The 26624-nt window shown below is 42.2% G+C and overlaps 1 protein-coding gene across 7 annotated transcripts in view; it reads left to right on the forward strand.

Moving 5' to 3' along the window:
• The first annotated feature begins 3690 nt into the window (after positions 1 to 3690).
• Positions 3691 to 26624, forward strand: part of MAP7D3 (MAP7 domain containing 3) — a 56982-nt gene continuing 34048 nt past the window's right edge. For 5 of the 7 annotated variants that reach the window (XM_048514722.1, XM_048514724.1, XM_048514728.1 and 2 more), the window contains exons 1-6: positions 3691 to 3927; positions 20034 to 20135; positions 20656 to 20736; positions 23358 to 23521; positions 24979 to 25090; positions 26232 to 26252. In XM_048514722.1, the coding sequence (XP_048370679.1) occupies positions 3870 to 3927; positions 20034 to 20135; positions 20656 to 20736; positions 23358 to 23521; positions 24979 to 25090; positions 26232 to 26252 (538 nt within the window). In that variant the 5' untranslated portion in view covers positions 3691 to 3869. The remainder of the gene's footprint in view (positions 3928 to 20033; positions 20136 to 20655; positions 20737 to 23357; positions 23522 to 24978; positions 25091 to 26231; positions 26253 to 26624) is intronic. The other 2 variants (XM_048514729.1, XM_048514723.1) reach the window with 2 other exon arrangements.

The raw sequence follows: 26624 nt of genomic DNA on the forward strand, positions 1-26624 counted from the left end.
ACTGGGTGGCAGAGTTTCCCACACTATCATCGCTGAATCTGCTAAGCAACTCGAGTATTGCAGATGTACATGTACTAAGGTGCAAATGCAGAATGGCCAAGCCTGTGTAGGACACTGTAGCCTTGCAAGTACTGCTTGTGTTCTGTAAGACACTTAACCTTTTCCTGTGGCTCTGCAATGTGGGAAGGATCAGCTGTGATGGGCAAGCTGTGCTTGTGAGAAGGGTACACGCTGCTCAGGAATCCAAAAAGCTCTGTTCTAAAGCAATGGTTCCTTCACTCAGAATGCAGCAGATTGTGCAACAGCAGTCTTTTGCCTGGCACATAAAATCTTGAAGGATATGATCAGTCATAATTTGAGCAGCCTCCTCCCAAACGCTTGCTGCTTTGTGCCTAGCAAGCCTGTGAAATAACTTTCCCGCTTGGCAAGTGTCATGTCGACTCCTGTGAGATACAGAAGGCAGGACAATGATGGGAGGGATCAGAATCTAGGTTACTGGGGAAAGGCAAGGAGAAAAGCTGTCGGTTGATGACAGTTGAAAAGAAAGAGAAGAGAGCAGAAGAAAATGGGAGGACCTACAAGGGAGGGGAAAGGATGGGCGGGGCATCAAGAAGAAGAAAAGGGAATGGGAAGTATGGGGAATTGAGGATTAAGGGATTTAGATGTACCAAGAAACCAAGGTTGTTTTTATGTGAAGGAGCCTCAAGAGGTATTCAGGCTTCTGGGCTTCCCCTCTCTCTGACTTTCCTTGATTGTGACCAGATAAACAACTTCTGCTATCACATCTGAATGAAATGTGTTGTTGTACCGCAACTGTAATCCTTGAAATACTCTCTTTTTTCCAAAGCAGGATTAGATTTAATCTTGGTTTGAAATTCTGTTTTGAAAAACAAAAATAGTGTGAAATGAAGCAACACATTACAGATGGCCATAGAGGAGAAAATGTTTAATTACAAAACTGCATGCTAAGGGAGAGAGTTTAAAAACCTGAGGATGCCTTTAGTTCATTCACAGAATGGAATCATAATCTATTAGCTTCAGGCTCTTCAACTATAGCTACATACTCTGCCAGGGTTTTGAGATTGAGTTCATTTAAGGTTTGTTTAATGTAACATTACACAGGTTGACTGGCTGGATTTCCTGTTTAAATCTGAGCCACATTATTAAACATTGATGGACCAGGAAGGGCTTCAGTGGGGTAGAAAGTAATAGGGTCAATCTTCCAAAGTGGTAATTTTCTCCAAGGGAACCAATCTCTGTCACCTAGAGAAAAATTGTAATATCTGGACATCTCCTGTTACCATCTGGAGGTTGGCGACCCTAGTGCTAGGAGGGCTGCAGGGATTTTTAATCAAGAAGATAAAATTGCTTCTTCAAACAAAACCTGTTTTGTTTTAAATTAAAACTGTAGCCCTTTTTGAAAAATTGGTGACTCTAAACCTTGCAGTTTAATGGTACAAAAATAACCATGAAATATTACCATATAATTAATGTAATCAGAATGTGATAAGACCAATGCTGATTGTCCTATTGCTTCCTGATTGTCTATCCTATCTCAAAGTCACAGTATTAATCTATATATATAAAAAGCAAGCTGTGAGTTTGTTCACTATGGTCTAGCACAGGAACTGCTGAGCCAATTCTTCTGAAAATTCCCAGCCACTGTAGTCAACCAGGCGAGAGTGTTTTTAGATGTTCACATACCTAAAATTTCACACCTGGCCCAAGTAAAACGCCTTTTTCCAGGTGCTCCAGGGTGAATGACATGAAGCTGGCTGTGTGTAACTGTCACCCTTAGAATCTTCATGCCCTTAGAATGTTCGCTCAGATGGCCAGATATGAACAGTGAAAACAGTACTTAGGTAATAACTCGAGTGGAAGTGAACCACGGACACATGTTGCCATGTGAGACGTCAGGTGGGGGTCCCCCCCGCTCACATGCAGGTACCTTTCACTTTCTGTGCCTCACCCACTGCTACCACACAACACACATACTCTCATACACATCCAGCTCATTCTCACACACCTCACTCTGCCCTCCCTCACATCCCAACACCACTTCACTACGTCCTCACCCATATTCCACACCCATATTGAACAAGCTTGAACGTAAAAGACAGCTGGAGGAAGGGAGAGGGAAGGGACGGAGGGGGAGGCATGCAAGGGAAGAGGAGGGGAGAGAGTGAGGGGTGGCATGCAAGGGAGGGAAGGGAGGGGGCCCAGCATCTTGATATGACCCACCCACCCTAGCGGAGGGAGAGGGAAGAAAGGGAGGGGTGGCATGCAAGGGAAGAGGGGAGAGAGTGAGGGGTGGCATGCAAGGGAGGGGGAGGGGCCAGCCAGCCTAGATTCCATGAATACTGAGGTGACCGTTCAGAAAACCAGGTTGCCTCCGAGGCACGTGTTACTCAGGAGCAAGCTCAGTAAAGCAACCGTGACATACTTTGAGTGGCTGAGTCACGCCCCTCAGAAGGTTTACTCAGAAGAGACACCCATTGCCACCAACCAAACTTACTCCCAGGTAAAGGACCGTGACCAGCCAGCCTAGATGTGTGGGAGGGGTGCCTTTCCATTCTCCCCCAAGAAATGCGGTCACACGCATCAATGACATCACACAGTATCAGGCTGCGCGTTTCCAGGAGCACGTACTGCTGGCTCTGCAATTGATTTTCTGCTACTGTTCCTTTCCCATTTCACCACAATAACCCACAGCAACGCATGGCTGGGTACCGCTAGTGGACAATATTATTAAAACTAAAGAATGTCTAATTTAGTTGTGATTGCATTGTCATAATAATAGCCCACTACAAAGAATAATACCAGAAAGAGAATGGCAATAAAATGCAAGGATGCACTTGGCATGAGATTTATACACAGAAAACTGAAATCCCTCTGCTTGATCATTAACCTAAGAAAGAATTGGGCAGTTATGCACGTGTGGTCTCCTTCGCTTTGAGCACATATTCCTTTCAGGTTTGCTTTTTATTTAGACACACTTCCCCCTTTTGGCACCTGTCCCACTCTCAGATCTGAGACTCCGTTTTCCGAGCACTGAGGATTAGGTGGACACAGAAAAGCATGAAACAGGTTCCAGTGTACCCATACTTGAGCTGTGCGGTGTACATCTAAAGAAACACAAGTAAAAGTTGGGTTGTTTAACATGCCTTGAGAGGCCACTTTGGCGTGCCAAACTTTGTGACATGAAGGTCACTTCTGCACATGCAGAATACTGCACTTTTAAATCCACTTTCACAATGGTTTGCAAGTGGATTTTGCTATTCCACACAGTAAAATCCAGCTGCAAAGTGCACTGAAAGTGCATTATTCTGCATGTGTGGAAGGGGCCAAAGCACCAGAGATCCAAACCGGCTGGAGTGGGCGGGGTGACGAGACACACTTGCAGTAGCCTGAGGGTGGAGAGGAGACCGCTCGCTTTCAAGAAGGCGCGCCCCAGCCAGAGGCGAAAGGCGCGTCTCAGCGCAGACTTCCTCGCCGCCGCTCCCTCCCTTGAGGCGGTGCTGCAGGGTGCGCGCCCACGGCACTCTTGGACAGCGCCGAGAAAAAGCGCGGCGAGACCGCCACGGCAGAACACAGCCACGAGCATGCGCAACACGCCACGACCCATCCGCCGGCGTTCAGTCTGTCCCCAACTTCCTGGAGGCGGCGCTGTAGGGGGAAAAGGAGGGGGGGGGGAGCGAGCGCGAGACTCGGACGATGCAGCGCATGCGCAGTTCGCCTCGACCGGTCGGTCGGGCGTTCTCTCCCGCTCAGTGCGGCGCTTCCCGGCCGCCCGCTGTGACTTGAGTGATTGGAGCGACCGGGCGAGGGGAGGGGGGGCTTGCTCTCCTCCCCCCCTGGGGCGGCCCAAGATGGCGGAGACTTGCGGTGCCTCGACGCCGTCCCTGAAGGGGCTGCGGGAACAGATGGGTGAGAGACGGAGTAGGGGCGGGAAAGAAACGGACCTCTGGGCTGGGGACTTCTCTGTCACGTTTCCCGTCGCTTCAGGGCAAGGCCAAGGGCACGGAACCCCCACCCCCATTTCTCCCCTGTAGATACAGTTTTTATTTCCTCCGTCCCGTTATTATCCGCCCCCTCTTATTTTGTCTGTCGGTGTTTCTTCATTAAATCCCTCCACCGCCCCTTGTGCTGGTCCATTCTCTTCCTCTCAGTCCAGTGTCCCGTTGTATTAATTTGTGTTCCCTACGCTTTTTTTTTCCTGCCTTCAGTTTTTGTCTTCAGTGGATCCTCCAGTTTAGTGTTATCCTAGCCTTCTGCTTATGTTCACTTTTGATTCCTTTTCCATAAGATTCTCCCCCTCACCAGCGCGCCTTCCTGGTCAATCAGTCTGATCTCTTCCTTTTTGTGCTTCCCCGCCCTCCAATTTGCCCCTTATATTAATTTCATTTTGCCTTTCCCTCTGCACAGTTTTTTCACAGTTCTCCCCTCAGGTTCATCCACATTGTCTGTCTGTTCACCTTTCTCCACTGATTTCTGGGTTCTGTTCCCCATTTCTAGGTAATTCCATCACTTTTCCCCTTACATATTCATTATTGTGCCTCACTATTATTTTATTTTCTTTCCTCAAATGGGCCCTGTATCAGTTCTTGATTCATCCATCCCCTTCTTGAATCTTCCTTGCATCTAGCCTTTTTCTTTCTTTTGAAAGTTTTCTTTTTTACAAAATTATTTCTTTTGGACAAAAAGAAAAGAACTTAGGCCCAGTGTATGAATTTATTTTTCACTCTTCTCCCCATGGATTTTGAAACAAACTCAGCAATTTCAGTGTGTGTGTATGCAATGTCAGACTGAGTTTCCTGCCGGTTTCCCTTTCTGCTGTAGTTAGAGGGAGCTAAATGACAATGTACACATCCCCCCCCCCCCCCCCTTTCACCTCTACTATGCAGATCACGCTGGCCTGTGCTTCCTCCTTCTGAGGTCTGGTTTCCTTAGAAAACTACAGCTTTGGGCTGTGGTTTACTGATGATTCTTCCAGTTTTTATGTCAATGTGGGGTTTCCTGGTAGGTTTCCCACTGACTTGCTGATTACTTGTGTTCTTGGATCTGTCATCTCAAATTACATTGCTTGGCAGCTCAGATATGTTGCTTACAGTGCAGTCCACCCCCAGGAAGGCCCCAGCCCACCCCCCAATGCATCCGAACAGGCGCCTACGTTGCCCCACAGCGATCCTCTCTACTAAATTGTTCTGCTGCAGGGCTGAAGGGCAGCTGGTTGCTTGTATCTCTGCCCCCTCCCCTTTCTGGGAGTGCACCTTGTAGTGGTGGAGGGGGCAAATGCGCTGCTGTGGTCCTCTGCCTCTCCCTGTAGCAATTCCACCCCCACCCCCCCATCTGGATTGGGCTGCCAGAGAAAAATACTGCCTACCTAAACCTCTGCTTTCTTTTCTTTTTTAATAATTTTTATTGATATATTGGATCATTTTTACAATCACTTTTCAACATTATAGTACATCCGTTCCATTAATCAATGATTTATTTACGGTCATTGACCAGCAAGGTACAAAAGAATTAAAATCACAAAAATTGCAGAAATTTCAAAAAACAAATTAAAACAGATAATAAAATGCAGCTAATAGGCATCAGAAAATTCAAGACATATGCACAAAGTAGTGAATAGTATGTCCAGCTAATAATAAATAAAAATTAGCTGGCAGAGCCAGTGGAGTAATGTCGGGCCTTCCTGATTTTACTAGATATCCAGGCAAACTTGGCAACAGAGTGCGTTAGATGTTTATTTGTATCAGATAGCAGTATTTTAATCTTTTCTTTCTTAGCAAAAAAGAAGTTTGCCTGGTCATGGGGAAGAAGCATCTAACGTATATCATCATAATATGAGCATTCAAATAGTATATGTTCTGTATTTTCAATGCATCCTATTTGACAGCTGCGAATTCTGCCCTCAATTGGTACTTTATTATAAACCCCATTGGTGTAGTAAGGCAAAAGGGCATTATGACAAAGTAGGCTGTAGGCTCTACAATAGTTAACATTAAACAGAGAAATAAGATAAGGCATTATTGAGAGTCTATTTAGCATTAGTTTACTAAAAATAGGGTTTTTAAGTTTATTGAGGTTGTGTTGCCTCTCAACTTCTATAATTCTGAGTTTGACAAGATCCCTAGCTCTGTCGTAGTTCATACTTGTGATTAGTTGTTGGGAAAGTCCATAGTATGGTAGTTTCTGTAGTACTGCTCTAAGCCATGGGGGAATAAATGTGTCAAGCAAGAGAAGTCTTGCAAGGCCCCTCTGGCAATAGCATAGTCTGAGCCAATATAGTATAAAGAATGTCCATAATTTTGCCTATACTGATATTAGTCCAGTCTCTATATGCAATGCAGTGTTAGAGATGTTATTTGGGAGCTGTAGGATAGACCTCAGAAATTTTGATTGAGGACGTTCAAGATTGCAGAGAGAGCCGTTATGGTGAGTGGTATACCATGGGATAGTTGCACCAATGATTTAGCCTTGAATAGTTTGATGGCAGCCGGGATGTGACGACCACCTTTATTCCAATAATGGTTTCTAATGGCGCCAGAACTTTTAGACGCATTTGCAATAACATATTTGTTATCAGCCGTTCTGAGTCCTGATGACTGAAATACTACACCCAGATATTTGTAGAGTGAGACCTGCTCCAATTTTTTTCCATTTAATTTCCAGATATGATTTTTAGGTCTAATAGCGCATTCCATGACTTTAGTTTTATCATAGTTAATTTCTAACTGATTTTTCTGGGAGTAATCAGCAAGGGTCCTTAAGGCTCTTCTCAGGCCAATGGGAGTTATAGAGATAAGGGCCAAATCATCCGCATAAAGAAGTAAAGAGATACTTTTGTCAGCAATTTTGCGGGGGTGAAAATCTGGGTTATTGAATAAGGCTACCATGTCATTGATGTAGAAGTTAAATAAGGATACAGCCATGCTTGACACCTCTGCTACTTTTGATTTCATTTGTTAGATAGCCTTGTGGGTTATATTTAGCTTTAATGCTGGTGTTCTCATAGAGAGCCCTAATTAGCATTAGTAACTGTTTATCTATATTGGTGCTATGCAATTTTTTTCAACAGTATTTCTCTTGAAATTGAATCAAAAGCGAATTTAAAGTCCACAAAGGCAATGTAAAGGGAGGCCCGAGACTTTAAAGAATATTTCGCTATGAGATAGTCCATGACTACGCATTGATCCTGTGTTGAACTTAGCTGTGAGCTCTAAGAATACTTTGCTATTCTGGAAATTGATTATAGTACATCCTTAATATCATTTTACCCCTTTTCCCCCACCCTACCCCCAAATTTCTTCTTTTTTTCTTTAAATGTGCAGCAGCAGGTTCATTCTTTTAACTCTCCTTTTCCAATTTTCTTCTTTAATTCCAACTTCATTTAACCAATCTGTGAATTCAGTCCAAATCATCAACATGTCCATTTGTTTTTCTTGCCATGTTTGGTTTCTTGACATTATTCCAAAAATTTCTAATTGTACTTGTTCCCATACATATTCCAACCATTTCTGTATAGACCATATACTTTTATCTTTCCATCCCAATGCTATTAAAGCATGGGCTGCTCTTATCATAATTTTAAATAGTGTTCTCTTTCTTTGTTCTATTAATTTATTTTCCGTTATACCTATACATAATAGGTCTATATTTACCATTATTTTTACTTTGACATATTTTTCTATATACAATATAACTTGTTTCCAAAACCTCTGCTTTCTGATCAGATCATTAATATTGCTTTGGTAGTTTGGTTACTGTGCTAATTTGGTTGCTGTGTTAGTTTGGTGACAAAACATGATTAAAAAGGCTGAAGTATTTAATGCTATATTTTGCACCCTACTAATATTGTGTTTTGTGACCCCCGCTGCTTTTACAGTTGCATTTATCATTAGCGGTATTGATGTACTTATCCCGCCCTGTTAAAAAAAACACAGAATAGGGAGATCAGGCTGGGAGAATGGATTGATGTGTGGTTGAAATACAGCCTGTCACTCAAGCCCAGTTCTTCTCTCTAAACACAGCATTACCAATAAAAAATGACAGCACCTTGGAAATCACATTGATGGTTTTTCCCTGTCCTGTGCAAAACGAGATGGTCCGTTTTGTTCATGATCCCTAAATTTTTAATGTATTTGGAATAATAAATGATCACTGAGAACTACAGTTTTGGTGTATCACTAGGCCACAATAGCTTGAATTAGTCCAGTTTAGCAGAACATATGAATTAGAGCAAAGGAAGACTTGTGCTTTTAGGCCTGTCTGCCTAATTACAACCAAATTCCAGCTAACCAACAGCACTTTTTTTCAGTATGAAACCAGGTAGGTTTATTTTCTTTTAGGACCCTGGATGCAAAAAGTGGAATGTTTAGCATGATCTAGCAATTTTTTGGTTAGCATGATCTAGCAATTGTTGAAGGCTTTCACAGCCAGAATCACTAGGGTGTTGTGGGTTTTCCAGGTTGTATGGCCATGTTTCAGCAGTATTTTCTCCTAACATTTCACTTATATCTGTGGCTGGCATCTTCAGAAGAAAATCCTGGAACACGGCCATACAACCCGGAAAACCCACAACACCCTATTTTTTTTCCGTTTTTGTTGCTACCTAAGTCTTTCTACATTTAAATTCAGAGGTAGGACTCGCAAAATATGCCTCACTGAAATGTGATTTCTTCATTTTCAATCAATTCACAGCCAGCCTTTATGACAGTAGTTGATAAGATTGCTAATGTAAATCAGTGTGTATGGTGTGCTACTTTGATTTTTGTTGGATGATTCTGCTACTGCCTGCTGCCTGTTCAGGTTCTTTGTCTCTCCCCTGAATCAGCAATACAGTGAAATTGATGCATGCGTTGTCAGTTCTACAACTGAGTGGCCAAATTGTGAGTACAGCAGAAAAGTTAACAAGTATTCTATCCCTGGTCTCCATCTTTAGCATTAGATGAGCCAGGCAAGAGAACAGTTATATTTTGTCTCACAGAAAGATAAAAGTGTGATTATTAATGGTGTGGTGGAAGCACATTCTTCTGCAGTAGAAAATAATCCCGGACTATGGGCATAGTCCTGGGACTATGAGCAAGTGAGCAAGTGGGGGTGAGAAGGGAATGGGCCAGGGGGAGGGTGAAGAGCATGGGGAGGCTGTTGCCAGGCCCAGCGGGAAAGAAGGGAATGGGCCAGGGGGAGGGTGAAGAGCATGGGGAGGCTGTTGCCAGGCCCAGCCACTAGCCAGACCAGCTTGGTGTTTGGACCAGTGTGGGGTAGGGAACACTGGGCACTAGGACCCAGTGGGAACATTCTATGAGGAAGGAGGTCCAGGAAGTGGTAATTGATGAATTTAAAAAATCTCCTGAGATCTTGTGGTGCACCAGAGTATAATAAGACAGCAAAAAAATACATTGACATTAGCAAATGTTGAGCTATCTGCTTTATCACCCTGAAAAAAGCATACATAAGTTATTCTTGTTCTTGCCACACTCTTGTATTTGCTGGTCCACCTGCATACACCAGTTAGGAATGGCATATTTAGAAAGAACCAACTCTCTTTTACTCCAAATTTGAAAAAAATTACCTGGATACAGTTTTTATTGGGGGCGGGGAGGGAGGGACATTGAACTGCTGAGCTTCCATGCAGATAGAGCCAGTGTGGTATAGTGATAAAAGTATCTCATCAACGTCTGGAGACCCAGGTTTGAATCCCCACTCTGTCATGGAAGCTTGCTAAGTGACCTTGGGCCACTCACACAACCTTAGCCTAGTGTACTTCAGAGAGATAAGAACATAAGAACAAGCCAGCTGGATCAGACCAAAGTCCATCTAGTCCAGCTCTCTGCTACTCGCAGTGGCCCACCAGGTGCCTTTGGGAGCTCACATGTAGGATGTGAACGCAATGGCCTTCTGCGGCTGTTGCTCCCGATCACCTGGTCTGTTAAGGCATTTGCAATCTCAGATCAAAGAGGATCAAGATTGGTAGCCATAAATCCCAGCTTCTCCTCCATAAATCTGTCCAAGCCCCTTTTAAAGCTATCCAGGTTAGTGGCCAATCGACTTCTCCTCCATAAATCTGTCCAAGCCCCTTTTAAAGCTAGTCCGTGTTAGTGGACCATGACCACCTCTGGCAGCATATTCCAAACACCAATCACACGCTATGCATGAAGAAGTGTCCTTTATTAGTCCCAATTCTTCCCAGCATTTTCAAATGAATGCCCCCTGGTTCTAGTATTGTGGAGAAAGAGAGAAAAATTTCTCTCTGTCAACATTTTTCTTTTTCACCCCATGCATAATTTCTGTAGACTTCAATCATATCCCCCCTCAGCCTCCTCCTCTCCAAACTAAAGAGTCCCAAACGCTGCAGCCTCTCCTCATAGGGAAGGTGCTCCAGTCCCTCAATCATCCTTTGTTGCCCTTTCTCTGCACTTTTTCTATCTCCTCAATATCCTTTTTTGAGATGCGCTTACCCAGAACTGGACACAGTACTCCTGGCGCGGTCGCACCACTGCTTTTATATAAGGGCATGACAATCTTTGCAGTTTTATTATCAATTCCTTTTCTAATGATCCCCAGCATAGAGCTTGCCTTTTTTCATTGAGCTGCTGCCATGCATTGAGTTGACATTCTATGGAGCTATCATCATAACTAAGACTTAAATCCCTTTCCTGGTCTCAGACTGATAGCACTGACCCCTGTAGCGTGTATGTGACGCCTGGATTTTTTTTGTCCCATGTGCATCACTCTTACATTTTGCTACATTGAAATGCATTTGCCATTTCTGAGCCCACTCACCTAATTTATCATATCCGCTTGAAGCTCTTCACAATCCTTTGTGGTTCTCCTCCCACCCACCCTACATAATTTGGTATCATCCACAAACTTGGCCACCACGCTACCCACCCCTACTTCCAGGTCATTTATGAATAGGTTAAAGAGCACTGGTCCCAAAACGGATCCTTGGGGGACACCTCTCCCATTGTGAGAGCTTCCCATTTACACCCACCCTTTACTTCCTGCTTCTCAACCAGTTTTTAATCCATAGGAAGACTTCCCCTCTTCTTCCTTCATTGCTGAGTTTTCTCAATAGTCTCTAGGGAGTAACTTTGTCAAAAGCCTTTTGGAAATCCAAGTAGACAATGTCCACCGGTTCACCCCTGTCCACATGCCTGTTTACACCCTCAAAGAACTCTAGTAAGTTTGTAAGACAGGATTTGCCTCTTCAAAAGCCATGCTGACTCTTTCTCAGCAGGTCTTGCTTTTCTACATGTTTTATAATTTTATCTTTAATGATAGATTCTACTAATTTACCAGGAACAGATGTCAAACTGACTGGCCTGTACTTCCTCGGGTCCCCCCTAGATCCTTTCTTAAAGATTGGTGTGACATTGGCCATCTTCCAGTCTTCAGGGATGGAGCCTGATTTCAGGGATAAGTTGCATATTAAAGTGAGAAGATCAGCAATTTCATGCTTGAGCTTCCCTTTAAGAACTCTTGGGTGAATGCAATCTTGGGCCAGGGGATTTGGTAACATTTAGTTTATCAATGGCTGCCAGAACTTCTTCCTTGTCTATCACTATCTTCGCTAGTTCCTCGGATTCGCCTCCTAAGAATCTTGGTTCAGGTGCAGGAATGTTCCTCACCTCCTCTTGGGTGAAGACAGATGCAAAGAATTCATTCAGCTTCTCTGCAATCTCCCTGCCATCTTTTAGCACACAATCTTTGTTCCTTTTGTCATCTAACTGGCCTACCGCCTCCTTTGCTGGCTTTCTGCTTTTGATGTACTTGCAGAAGAACTTTGTTTGTTGCTGTGGTCTTGATGTTCGCAGCCATTCGTTCCTCATAATCCTTTTTTTTTTTTGCCTCCCTTTACAGCTAACTTGCTTCTCTTTTGCCACCATTTGTGTTCCCTCTCATATTCTTCATCAGCCAAACTGGACTTCCATTTCTACCAAAGACATTTTCTTTTTTTTCAATGATAATTCTCCTCCAACCTCTCTTGTTAACCATGGTGGCTTTCTTTGGACTGGGTGCTGCCTTTTTTCTAACCTGTGGAACACATTCCAGCTGAGCTTTTATTACTGTGTTTTTAAATAACCTCCAAGCATCCTGGACAGTTTTTGACTCTCTTGATTTTCCCTTTCAGCTTCCTGCGCACTCAGCCCCCTCATCTTTGAGAAATTTCCACTTTCTGAAGGCGAATGTAACTACATTAGTAGTTGCCACTTGTTCAAGATGCTGAGATACTGGAATCTGACAGCATTTGTGGCTGGCTGTTCTCTATCGGCTCAACAAGCCACCGAGGTCCTGCAGGTCCCACATAAGAATTAGGATCTAGGATCACCTCTCCCCTGGTTGGTTCCACAACCATCTGCTCTACAGCCACACAGTCATTTAGCATATCCAGGAATGCTCTCTCTCTTACTATGCAGCCTTGAACATGCATTTTTCCAGTTTATATGGGGATAGTTAAAATCACCCATTACCACTAAGCATTTTTGTTTTGTTGGCCTCTCTAATTTCTTTTTCCATCTCAGAATCCTCTTGTGCACTTTGGTCAGGGGGATCGATAATATATTCCTAATATTAAACTGTCCTTCACACCTGGTATTGATATCCACAGTGATTCTGTAGGGGAAACCAGCTCCCTATGCATTGCTCTATTTTATGTGATACTATGCCTTCTCTTTGATGTAAAGGGCAACTCCACCTCCCAATGCGCCTCTGTCCTATCCTTCCTATAGAGCCTGCCTTAGCCTGGTATAACAGCATCCCACTGGTTCTCCTCATTCCACCATGTCTCTGTAATGCCCACTATATCAAAGTCCTCCTTCAAAACTCTGTACTCTAGCTCCCCCATTTTAGGTCGAATGCTTCTACTATTAGCATAGAGACACCCGTATACCCTGTCTCTGTCCTTAACCTGGGATTTATGTGCTTTACCCTCAAGTCTTTTGTAGACACTATCCCTTGTCATATGCACATTGCTATGTTCCTCGTTTGTATGTGGTTGATTTAGAAAAACCTCCCTTTTTGTGGGGATAAGATGGAGGAGAGCAGAACGATAAAGGCGGCTTTGGATTCTACTTTAGGGAGAAATGTGGGATATACATGAAGTAAATTTATAAAGCCAAAGGTAATGAGTGCATTTCACCATGATGTTCTTTTGTCTCAATTACAGGGCCAGCCAGTTAACTTTATTGGCAGCCCTTAGAGGGCAGGGCCAGAGTGAGGGGGAACTGTGCCCAGGGCATCCGTGCACCCTGCACCCCTGCCACACCCCAAAACGCCCCAGCACTGGCGTGCACCCGGTGCATCACACACATCCCCTCTCCCTTGGTGCTATGCCACTATTAGAGGGTCAGTCTTGTCAAGAGCCAGGAGCAGCAGCAATGGTACCAGGCATAGTTTTGGGCATCCTGTAGTGTCTGGAACAAAACGGATAACATTGAGCAGGCAGGGAGACCACCCTGATTTGGGACATAGCCCAAAGGGTAGGCAAGCAGACACCTTTCTGTCAGAATACAATTTGGGAGGATAGGCTTGATTCCACAGTTTTTTATAGGCAGCTAGGCCAGAGGCTACTTACAAGCTCTTGTAACCTTTACAAACTCTTGTAGAGGAATGATACTTTTCACACAGAGATAGATGCAGACTTTTTAGTGGTGAAGAATGTTCTACTTGGTAATAATTGCCCCACCCAGCAGTGATATTTGGTTTATATGGGAAGCAGAATGGGGTAGTAGAATAGTCAAGCAAGAAACTCCAGTTGTGGGTGGAGGAGTTAGGAAATCCCATTTTCCATTGCAGTGTGACCATTGGAGGGAACTAGGAGTGAAAAACGCCAGTCATGTTCTTCCCCAAGCTCCCCCTTCCCTGATAGGCAGCTGCAGCAGGAGGCTAAGAGCAGAAAACACAGGCCATGGTTTCTGTTGCACCCCCCACCAGCCCCCGTGATAATCTGATATAGGGGGCTAGGAGCAGGAGACATATAGAATGATTTTTTTTGCCCTGGGAAGATCAAATATCACTTTTCTAATCTCCCCCCCCCCCCCAGTTTGTAGTTTTGGGGAGAGGGTTCTCCCAAGTTAAGAAGAATCTCTCCAATCTTTGCCAGACCCCACTTTTGTGCTTAAAAAATCCAAGCATGGAAGACAACAGAAAAGTGGTGTCCTGTTCACTGCGTGACACTGTTTTCTATTGTCCTGTTCCCTACATGTGTAAACCCGACCAGACTCTGGGAGGTTCTTTTACCACATGTTACTAAGAATCTGGTGTTGTCATCTTGCTTTTGTGAAATCTTACTTTCCTTGTTTTTTGACATAGTTGTGTATTATAGTATTGATGGAGCTTGTGTTGGGCTATAACAATTTGCCTGAGTTTAGGTAACACTTTATATTAACAAAGCACCACCCATATGGTTTGGTTTGATGAACTCACCATGTAGTTTGTCTGTTTCATTTTTAGACGACCCCTCTGTCGAGTGCATAGCAACATTTGTGGTTATCTCCTCCATTTTATTTTTATCCTCATTGCTGAGTGGGGATTTATTTATTTATTTGGTCAATTTCTAACCTACTGTTTTTTCCAGACAGCTCATGTGTGTTATATGTGGCTCTCTATGCTCACAACAACCCCATGTGGTAGGCTGTCCTGAAAAAAAATGACTGAGCTCAGATATCTCAGCAGGAGCCAAACCAGATGGTATGTTTTTGTACTTACATTCAGGATGGTGATTCTTATTTTTTTTTTAAAAAAAAGCACCTGAATGGACTTAAAACAGTGCTATGGAAAGAGAAAGGGCTCATGCCGCCCCTCCCCAGCAGTGAGGGGAATTACTTTGCCAGTTTTTTTCTGCTCCGCAATCACAGACACTCCATATGGAGCAGAAAAATCCAGACATCATTCCGCCCACACAGTTCGAGGAAAACTGCTGGTGGGAGGAGGGCTTGGAGCCCCTCACCCCCATAGTACCCCTTCTCTCCCATAGCACCATTCCAAACCCATTCAGGCAATTTTTTAAAGAAACGGTTTTCTCCTGCTGGTGTGTTATCTGCAATCACATTTCAATGCACTTTATGCTTTTGCGCTTTTGTACATCTAGTTTCATGACAAAGGGGGAAATTGGACCTGGGAGTCCAGAACTCCAACCACAACATCACACCAGTAAATTGGTTAGATGGTTAGACTGGAACCAGAAAGACTTCGGTTCAGGTCCCTCCTTTGCCATGTAACCCAGATCACTTCAATCCTAATCTGACATTCTGAATCACTACAGCTTGCTCACTTTAGGTAAGTCGTATACTTGCACATAAAAGCCTTTCATTACTGAAAATTTTAATAGGAATTAATGGAGGATTGTAGAGGTCTGGATGAAATATCTTGTGTTTGAGCCATTGTAATCAGTCTCACAGTAAAATAAGAATGATGGTAGTATTAGTACACATTATTTTATTAAGGGATCAGGATATAAATGTTGCAAATAAATAAATATAATAAATGCATGAGGAATTAGAAGGTTTGGGAGTAAAAATACAATAGTCATGGTGTTTCCATGTGCATGACACATAATGGAGGCATTATTTTCTCTTTTGAGAAGGGCTTCTAATTGTGATTTCAGAGTTTGACTGGAGTCTGTTGTGATTTGCCGTACTAAGTCCTATTGTTAAAGGAAGGGAGAACCCTGGTGTATTTGACAATAGTATGCCTGCAAACTTGAGGAAAACAACACATAAAAGAAGGGGGGGGGGCATTCATCAGAAGGAAATAAACTTTCCTCACATGATGGGGGAGGGAGGAAGAAGAAAAAGAGGAAGATAGTCCATTTCCCTGTGTTGAAGATAGTGAAGGAGAAACAAAGAAATGTATAAAGGAAGGCATAATTTCTGGCCACAGTGAGTTGAGAGAGATCATGGAAATAGGAAAAAATAAATATCTGTTTAATATAAAACAATATATAGGCATATCATAAAGCAAATTACAAAGTCTTGGTTTTTTTTCATAAGTGCCCTTGTCTTTGGGTTTTTTTCATAAGTGCCCTTGTCTTTGCTCCCAAATTGTGTTTTTTGGCAGAGGATCATAAAATTGAGTAGAGGAAATAATTGTAAACGAGCCTAATCTGAATTAATGCTCATAATATTCACATTGTTCAATGGATCTTAGTCCCAGGAAAGCATCCTACTGATTGCATCCTTTTACTCAGAATTCATAGAAAACGTATGCCAGGAGAGGAAGTGTATGCGTAGTTGAGTTCTGCTGTGCCATTGCAAATCGCAGTTGAAGAGCAGCATTTGTGGGTGGAGCTATCCAGAATCACCATACTTTTAGCACTGGCCAAGGTGGTATTTGTGGTGTTTATATGTGGAGTTAAAGAAGTTAACTTGCAGTTAAGAAGTGTTCTACCTTCTGAAAAGTGTATAGGTCATAGGGGGTTCTTCCAGTACTCCCCCAATGTTTCAGTTTTTCTATTGGAAAAATTGAAATAAAGGCCTCAGGAAAACATATGCACACAGTTGCTTCCTGATTTTTTTTTGATTTTTTTTGGTGGGCTTTCACGTCTCTAACCTTCACTGTGGACAAAGACTTTATTCAAGTACTGTGAATTACTAACAACATTTTCAAAGGTGGTGCTTGTATATCCTGCAGACATCATCACAGTGAGCATTGTCTTGGAGAGCTACTGTTAAGCCAAATAAACCATGTTGATTATTTCTCTGGAAACTCTGCTTTTTGCTATGCCTTTCGCTGTCTTTTTTGGGGCAGAAAAACTGTAAAACTTTGCCTCTCATTAAATTGGCATAGTCTACAGCTGTATGGAAAAAGACACTGGAAACTGTCATTATGATTTGAAGAAATGTTTCCAATATTATGTAAGCACTACTCTGATTTTTCATTGCCATCCTGAAAATGTTATGCTAATATCAATTTTATAAATTACAATGGAACAGATAGAACAGGTGGAAAACCTTAAATCAAGTTTTAAAGTTTTCAGGAAGCTGCATTTTGGACCTGTGATGAGTTCAGTCATTGGATTTGTTGCTTGCCTTTGCAAGGGGCGTTTTTGGATGTGCATTGTCAGAGTAGCAGGTGGTGCTAATTTTATTTCCCTAAATCAAATGTTTGCAGGCATCTACACCTCTGTCTTTTGAATGGAAGATATGTCTAAACACAGTTAAAAAACCTTTAGGTATCAGATTTGGACCTGTATGTTGAAATAGAATATGAAAGGTTTTTCTGATCATTATAATGTGACACTTTTAAAAGGTGGGATATTCAGTGTGTGTTGCTTTGCAAGGAAATATTTGTCCAATTGAGCCGTGCTACAATGCACTTGATGAGTGTTCCAGTTTTGAATGTTCTTTGTATGCTAAAACAGAAGTGTATGTTGTGTCAGATTCCAGAAAAAAAAGGGCATTCTTTGGAAAATTTATTAGAATAACTCTTACTATAGTCATCCTTATTATTGCACCAAAAGAAGCCACAGGAGCATGTCTAGTAGGCACTGAGAGAAACTTTTGTTTAAATTACCGCATGGAATTAAACCAGGTGACAGCTGTAGGTGACAGTTTAGGGTTGCTGAATGAGTGCTGTTACCAGCATTTATCATTGACTTCAGACAGGATTAACCACTTTGAGGTGATTGTTCTAGTGCACAGCCTTAGGGAGGATTGTTTCTATGACAGACCAAGTTGTCATGGTGAGCAGAAATGCCCTTCCTTCCTGCCTTGCATCAGGCACTTCAGTATTCAAAGGTAGCCTAAAATCAGCAAGAAGAGAACTGGAAAACTGGTCTTCCTTGCAGAATATCCCCCCTAGTTCATAAAACATAGCTTCATTTGATTGGCTGGTGAAGTGAATTTTACCTCCTAGTGAGAAGTCATTTAAAGGTTTTTGTTGTACCTTAAGTTATTTGTAGTCTTGCAGCTGTTTTGGTTTTCAGCATTTGGCTTCCTGAATTCAGTGTCATTATTTTGGCCAGGTCGTCATAAACCTGACTTACTTATATAACCAGCTTACTTATATAACTTGGTTGGTAACTGAGACTACATTAACAGTATGGAATGTCCAGCCTTCTCTAAATGACGAATTCCAGTGTGGAGGAAATCTGGAAGTACTGGTTATGATTTGTTTCTGGAATCCAACCATTCTGTGTTGCTATCAAGACTTGCAACTCTTTGCATACACCTGTATTTAGTTCTCCCAGCCTGATTTGAGAGGGCAGGAAATGAGCTGTTTTTGCTCAGCCAAACAAAAGGTGAGGGAAGGGGTACGGAAATAAGCTTCCCTTCCCCATAATCACTTTTATGAAGCATGTAATGGTCACTTCCATGAAGTAGACAGGTGGAATGACCATCTTTACACCTCAGTATTTCATTTGTAAAATGATACCTGCCTCCCACAACAGATTATTGCAAGGGTGAATAAGGCAGTGACATTATCTTCTTGGAGGCTAATGGAGGATAGAGCAGGATTTGATGATGAAGAACATCCAATAGGGCTAACCCTAACAAGGCAAAGTTAATGTGTGAATCTGAGCTTCTTCCACATAAAGAAGAGAATGAGTGAATATAAGAAGCATGCTGGATCAGACCAGTGGTCCATCTAGTCCAGCATATGCGGAGGGCCAAACTAACAGGGCATAGAGGCCAAGGCCCTCTCTTACTGCTCCCTCCCAGCACTGGAATTCCAAGATTTGCTACCTCTGTATATTGAGGCTCCTTTCAGCCACTTTCAGCCACTTTATCTAGTAGCCATTAATGGACCTCTCCTCCATGAACCTGTCTAATCCCTTTTAAAGCTGAGTGAGTCTCTGGCCATCACTACCAGTGAGTTGCACAATCTAATTACTCATCAGTAAAGAAGCATTTCCTTTTGTTTGCCCTGAACAACTTCCCAGCAATTACATTATGTGCCCCCAAATTGTATTATGGGAGAGGAAGAAAAAGTTCCATCTATCCACTTTTTCCACCCTATATCACATCTCCATGTAGGTGTTTTTTGTGCATGGAAAATTCCCATACTATCTAGCTTTTCTTCATAGGAAAGGTACTCCAACCCCATAATCACATCTGTTTCTCCTTCTTTGCAGTATCCTTTTTGAGATACAACCCAAACTGCATTAAATACTTCAAGTAAGGCTGCACAATACAAAGACATTACAATATTAGCTGTTTTATTTTAAATCCCTTTTCACTGCTGTTGCACACTGGGTTGACACTTTCATCTAGCTTTTCATTACAGCTCCCAGATCTTTCAGTCAAAGCTGGTTCAGACAACATATATTTAAAATAAGGATTGTTTTGTTCCAATAGGCAAGCATTACACTTATCAACATTATGCTTCATTTGGCTCACTGCTGCCAGAGATCCTCCATTAGCTCTTCACAGTCCATCTTGGTTTTTACTATCCTGTGTAATTTGGTATCATCTGTAAATTTGGCTACCACACTACTCGCCCCTAATCTCAAATCATTTATGAACAGCTTGAATAACAATGTGAGAACTTTCCATTTATTCCTTCTGCCTGCTGCCTGCTATTTAACTAATTTTTAACCTATAAAAGGGCCCCTCCTTTTATCCCACATTTGCTAAGCTTACTCAGGAATCTTTGGTGAGGTATTTTTGCCAAAAGCCTTTTAGAAGGCCAAGTGTGTGTTGTCTGCTGGATCACCCTTATCCATGCGCTTGTTAATTTGCTCAGAGGACTCCCAAGAGATTGTTGAGGAAAGACTTCCCTTTGCATAAACCATGCTGATTTCCCTTAAGCAGATTTTCTTCCTCAATGTGCTTAATAGTTATCTCTTTATAGAAGTGAGCAGAGGTTGATTAGGCATTTGGCAATCACGAATCAGTTCAAACGAACAAGTGTTAAGGTACATACAGGAGAACAGCTTTTGCAGACCTCCAGGAGGTTTAGGTTGAATTTTGTTTGGGTTGAATTTTGACAATCGCATTGAGATGCATGAAGAGTTACACTAAGATAAAGCACTAGCGAGTCTAATGCTGAAATTATTGATATATTTGAAATATTATTTACAGTTGCTGCAGCCCAAGCATTAGCTGATGAAAGAAGAAACCAAAGTGGTGTTAGTCCTGTTCCAGTTCCAGCCTCAATAACTATAAAAACAGCAACAAAGCCAGGTAAAATCTCTGTTTGTGGTAACAATTTCTGTTCCATGATCTTCTTTGCACCTGTTCTGTCTGGAATTCATTCATGCTGGTCTTCTAGAATTGAGAGGAAACACAAACCAGGTTTATCTGCCTTTGAAATTACTGTTTGCATATTCTCATTGATGTTAGACAAGTATCCGTTTACTATGTATGGAGGGCAGCCCATTGTAGATACTATGGGTCACCTGTGAACATCTCTTGCCTTGAAAACCCTACGTGGGGGGGGGGGGGTGTCACCATAAGACAGCTGTGACTTGACCACACTTTTCCCCCACCACAGTTTGGTTGAATGGCAAAGTCAAACTACCTGTCCTGTACCAAGATAATAAAATGATCCAGTGTGGCCATTTCTATGTTCCAGCAAATCTGTGTGTGTGTTTGTGTGTGTATATGGGGTCCATAGTTTTCAGAAAGAAAATGTGGGAATTGGTCATTTAGTATCTCTGAAATTCTCAGGTTTGTAAAAGACTGTATTTTCTATTCTCTGCAGTTATAGATGGCTCCCTCTTGAGATCAGAAGAGAGGCAAAGACTAGCCAGGGAGCGTAGAGAAGAACAAGCAAAGCAGCATGGTATGGTTATATTCAATGATATGAAAGAACATTAATGGTTGTGGTACATGACAAAGCCATTTTTGTGCCCTGTTATGTGTATATGTAGGAGCAGTCTGGCAACAACAGTTAAATGCAGACTGTAAAGTAAAAACACGGGTTTCTGGGTATTACCAGTACAAAGGAAAACCTTAAAAACTTGGAGGAAATGTAGTATTTGAGGCATCAAATTTTGTCATCAAACTTTAGGACAGTGACCCTCATGTGGCTCTGTGGCATACCACTTGTGGATGTTCTGAGGACTGTACCTCAGTGTGGCACCTACCCTATGTTCCAGGAAAGTTGGCTTGGCTGTTGACTAATGAGGCTTGTGATTAGCAGGTAGCCCCCAACTTGAAAGAACCACTGCCACCTAAGCGATAGAGGATGAATAAGGTATCAGCCCCCCACCCCATCCCAAGTTGTGGGCCTAGTGCCAAGGACTAGTGGTAAAGGGCCCAACCTTTTCTACACCCCCTGCTTCTTTGCACTGCACACTTTCACCCAGCACCTGGGCAGTGCCTAGGAAGAAAAGAAGGTGGACACAGTGGGATGGTGGTGGATTGCTCCCCTTTTTCCATCGCTAATCCTTTGGGTACCTATAAAAAGTGCATAGATTCAGCAGTGGCGGGGGGAACCCTTTATGTTCGGAGGTACTCTGGCAATTTAAACGGTTGTGATTATAGAGTTAATACATTTTGTATGTGTGTTTGGGATGGTATGCAGGGCACACAGTATTCATTTTGGTTGATGGTATTTGCTAAGCTTACTCAGGAGCTGTGAGCTGTAGAGTGAGTACCAGTGCTTTAGGATATTTGTGTAACCTTGTACATGTGACATATCTGTCACATGTGGCGTAATGGTTAAGAGCAAGTGCATTCTAATATGGAGGAACCGGGTTTGATTCCCAGCTCTGCCGCCTGAGCTGTGGAGGCTTATCTGGGAAATTCAGATTAGCCTATGCACTCCCACACACACCAGCTGGGTGACCTTGGGCTAGTCACAGTTCTTCTGAGCTCTCATAGGCTCATTCCGCACATGCAGAATAATGCACTTTCAAATTGCTTTCAGTGCTCTTGGAAGCTGTGCAGAATAGCAATATCCACTTGCAAACAATTGTGAAAGTGGTTTGAAAACGCATTATTTTGCGTGTGCGGAAGGGGCCTCAGCCCCACCTACCTTACAGGGTATTTGTTGTGAGGGGGGAAGGGAAAGGAGATTGTAAGCCCCTTTGAGTCTCCTACAGGAGAGAAAGGGGGGAATAGAAATCCAAACTCTTCTTCTACAAGGTCAGCATGCAAGGTCAGCATGCTAACCTTGTCCCCTCTTACTTGCATTCCTCCAGATATAGCAAGGGAAGGGGCTGATATGCCCATTTGTGAAGGGGTATATGGGCTTGTTCCTATGGTCACCTTAGACAGGCTAAACAGGATCTAGAAGGATCTTTGAACAGCTATAAAATTTCAGTTCCCTTATTCATCATTCTATCCAGGGCTGTCAAGTCCAAAATATGTTGCTGTCAGATTTCAGCAACATATTTTGCAAGCTGTGTTCATTAAATTCTTCTGTCACTTCCTGAATGAAGCTTGGTTAAACAGTACACCGACACGTTCTTAAGAATGTCATTGTAAAATTAGCAACATTTGTGCAATTATTTCTGTGTGTAATAACCAATCAAAAAAAAAGCATTTAGTTTACTCTGAAGTAGAAAAAAGCTAAGCCCTTTGAAAGCTTTCACATTTCAGGTTTGTGGTCTTTCTCTCTCTCTCTCTCTCTCTCTCTCTCTCTCTCTCTCTCTCTCTTGTTACATAGCAAGCAGTGTGGAACGGATTACTAGTATAGCATAAAGCTGGACATGAAGCAAGTAGACATAAAGAACTTGGGTTACTTGTGCAGTCATAGCTAGGCCAGATCTTGATACCTGCTATGCAAGCCTTGACTGCTCAAGCCATGGGTACACTGGGCAAACGGATACCAGCACTACTTCTCTGTTAATGGCTAGATGAGGAAACTCTGAGATGGGGTCCAGAGTACTTTATATGGGAGCACCATCACCCTCATGCTTATTTGTGAACCTCTAAAAGTGTTTCAAGAAAATGTCTTAGAAATGTGTCTGGCTCACTTGAGACCTTGCTCCTCAGTGAAGCAATGAATAAAATTTTCTTCTTGAAAAACCCCTACTCTTGCATGTGGTCTGGGAGCGGAACACTATTGAGGTAGTTGCAAGGAAAGGTCTCGCAAAGCGTCTTCAGTCATTGCTGGTGTGCTTCTTCCATCTATCTACAACTTGACTTTCAAGTTAGATTGAGTCCTGTTGGAAGATCATAGGCAGGAGGGGCACATTGGCATGCCCTAAGACAGTCGGCTTCCATCCCTCTCTGATTTTTTGCGGAGAGGGACACAAGCAAGTGTTGAAAAATGGGCTGGGAGATAATGTCTGTGCAAAGTGCTGAGGGCTGTTGTTGAAACCAACAGTCTTATAGTCTTACAGTCTATGAAGAAATGTTACATCTGTCTGTTTTGAGCTCTTGTTATGTTCAGAAGTCAATATGATTTATTTCTCAGTTGTGTGTTTAATATTTCTATAATGTTGAAATACTCAGCTGCCAAAGAATCACAAATACTTGAAAAAGAGAAGAAAGCAAAGCTACAGTATGAAAAGCAAATGGAAGAGAAACAGAGAAAACTGAAAGAACAGAAGCTGAAAGAGCAACAAAGAAGAGCAGCAGTAGAGGAAAAAAGAAAACAAAAGATCGAGGAAGAGAAGGTACAGTGCAACTAGTTTTCCAGTTAAGGCATAGAGTGTGTGCCTTTTCAACGCTAATAAAGTGTAATCATTCATTGTAGTGGTTTGTTGTGCTTTGAGGCTTCCACATTTTAGAAATTGTGATCTTTTATTTTTTGTCTGGGCTTTTCTGTTTTCAGCAATGTAGTATGACTGCAGCTCCACAGTCTTTATTTTCTGGAATACTGAGCTCTGTGCAGTCCCCTCCCTCGGCTACTTCCTCCACTGGCATTTTCTCCTGACCGGGTGGTTCTATAGCTGTTCCATTTCTGGACATTAGAGATTTGTTAAGCTATGCCTTTTCCTTCCTTCTAGTTTTCATGTCCTTTGTTATATATTTTGCACTTGCATGTGTTTCTTTTCCTTTCTTTTTTAATTGGTCCCTTTCCAGATGAGGGGTGTTAGGCTTCCGCTGTCCTAAATAACTGGATCCAAAATGTGTTCGACTTAACACTCTTAGAAAATTACCATTATCATCTTCTGTTAGATGACCATATTTTTCCTTTCATACTGACAAGTTTCCTTATAGAGAGTAATTTACTATATAGAAATACAGTGATGTGAACTGTTTCCTATGGTATAAAAGATGAATAATGCTAATAGGGTAGAGAAATCACCCAAGGGCCACATGTAGACCACTGACATCCTTCTATAGGTTGCCATATTCAAACTCAGAAAGGGCCCTTATGCTGTAATAAAACTGTGTAACAAAGAATTTGGAAGCATGTAAAGACATACGCCTTAGAAGTCCCATGGCACAGAGTGGTAAGCAGCAGTACTGCAGTCAAAGCTCTGCTCATGACCTGAGTTTGATTCCGATAGAAGTCAGTTTCAGGTATCCAGCTCACGGGTGTCTCCACCTTCCATTCTTCTGAGGTTGGTAAAATGAGTTCCCAGCTTGCTGTGGATAAAGTGTAGATAACTGAGTAAAGCACCCTGACTAGTAAACGTTGCGATGTGATCTCACCCCATGAGTCTGTAATGATCTGGTGCTTGCACAGGAGACTACCTTTATCTTTAAAGGCATAGATACTTCATAATGTATAGCCTCTGGCTATTCTTCCTGCATCTCATGGATGTCCAGTGTTGCTGTTGTGTACAATCAATTCAGAACTTTGCTTGGTGATCTTGAGTGTTTTGTAACCATGTACATGCCAACAGTGCCATCTCAAATCCCTGCTGGAGAAGATGTGCCGCTGTGTGTTACCAGTGCCAGAAGTTACACAAAAAGCAGTAGTGAGATCACTAATCTATTTGGCCTCTAGCAGCAGAACAGCCAACAAGTACAAATTAAAGCTATCATTATAATGTAAAAACAGGCCTGTTGTTGATTGTAAGTTCCTCAGGGAAGAGATTCTCCACCAGTTTTCCACCGAACAGTATGTTCAGCAGTAATCAAAGCTACTGTAGCCTAACTTCAGAGCTTGTTTGGTTAACAGGAGCATTATGAAGCAGTGGTGCATCGTACTTTGGAGCGGAACCAACGACTGGAAACCAGGCAGAAAAGATGGTCTTGGAGCGGCTCTGTAACAGATTCTGATGGCAAGACAGGTAGGTGGCATGCAGAAAAATGATACACATTGTATTATCTAAATTTGCGAATAGTTTACATTTACGGGTTCAGATAACAATTTCTGGAGATGAACCATAGTTTTTCAGTGAACATTTTCTTGATCTGATGTTTGAAAAGGTGGGAACAAGGCATTTGGGATTACCCTGAAAGCAGATCTAAACCATTCCAGACATGACTTCAGTGATGCATTAAATTGTTCTTGGATTACAAGGGAAGGTTGATGCCTAATTCTTTAATCAAGGAAGTGGGGCTATTCTTCTGATATATGAGGCTTTCATCTGTTGTTGTTTTTTTGCCACAAACATAAGCATGTGATTTAGGACCCCTTAATTGATAAAAGTAGAATTGTAGTATGACTTGAGTTTTATATCTGACTTAGAACTTCTTTGGAGTGATACAGTACTTGAAATTTCTCTTTGTAGCACCTATGAAATCATTAGGCTAGGCCAGGAGAAAGGGAGGAGTTTCCAGAATTCAGTTCTTAGGGAACATAAATATATTTTGTATTCACGACATAAATATTGGAGGAGAAATAAACTTTTGACTTAAATGTCTGCTGATACAGCACATTTGAAAGAATACAAGTTTTGGTACTGGCTAGTCAGAGGTATCTGAACAAATAATGTTTCACTTAAAAATACTATGCAAATATTTGATGGCAGACAACTATTTAATAATTGTCAGTTATTAAAACTTAATCAAACAAAAATGTATTTTAATCATCTGGTTGATGAGTCTAATTAGATCCCAAGGGAAAAAACGTGGGATGCCATTGAGAATGATGGTAAATGCAAAGAAATAGCCCAGGACAGCAATAAGAACCCTGGCTAGCACATAAGAAGATGAAGAAAATGTTGTCTATTTCTTCTATATGCAGGTTCTGCTTTCCAGTCAATGAAACTAAGGGTTAACATTACCTCAGTGCAGTTAGTGCTTCTACTGCAATTTACACAAAAATGTCCGAGGGAGGGACATTTTTTCCTTTCTGTCATCGACACGACCCAGATTCTCCTGAAGGAATCTTAAGTTTCGATTACTGCATATATTACTGTGTTAATTTTTCTCTTAAATTGTCTGATTTTATCATTATGATTTTAGTCTGTAAACTTCCTTCCACAGAGCCACCACCTGCAGCTGAAGGTGGGTTTGGTGTTACTGATTTGTCGGCCTGCTCACTCTTATTTTAACTAACCAATTGCATTGATGTTCTTATTTTACTAGCTGGCTTTAAGCAGTATTATCCTTTGTATAGAATGGCATTGCTTAGGTGCCTGGGGATAATCTCTACAGAACCTCCCAATCAACTAGCAGTTGCTTGTCCATTCTCTTTTTAAATCCTTGAGATTAGTGGGACCTTCTTGCTGACAGTGGTTTTGAATGAACTGAATGCAACCTTAGAAGTGGTTCCTTGAATCTGACATTTGGTATAATATGGATGTGACGTACTTTCATTATTAAAAACCTAATCAGCCCACCCTTGATTTCTATAGAGTGAATTGGATGTCTTGCGTG

This window comes from Sphaerodactylus townsendi, linkage group LG13 (genome assembly GCF_021028975.2).
Source record: "Sphaerodactylus townsendi isolate TG3544 linkage group LG13, MPM_Stown_v2.3, whole genome shotgun sequence".
In the NCBI taxonomy this organism is placed as follows: Eukaryota; Metazoa; Chordata; class Lepidosauria; order Squamata; family Sphaerodactylidae; genus Sphaerodactylus; species Sphaerodactylus townsendi.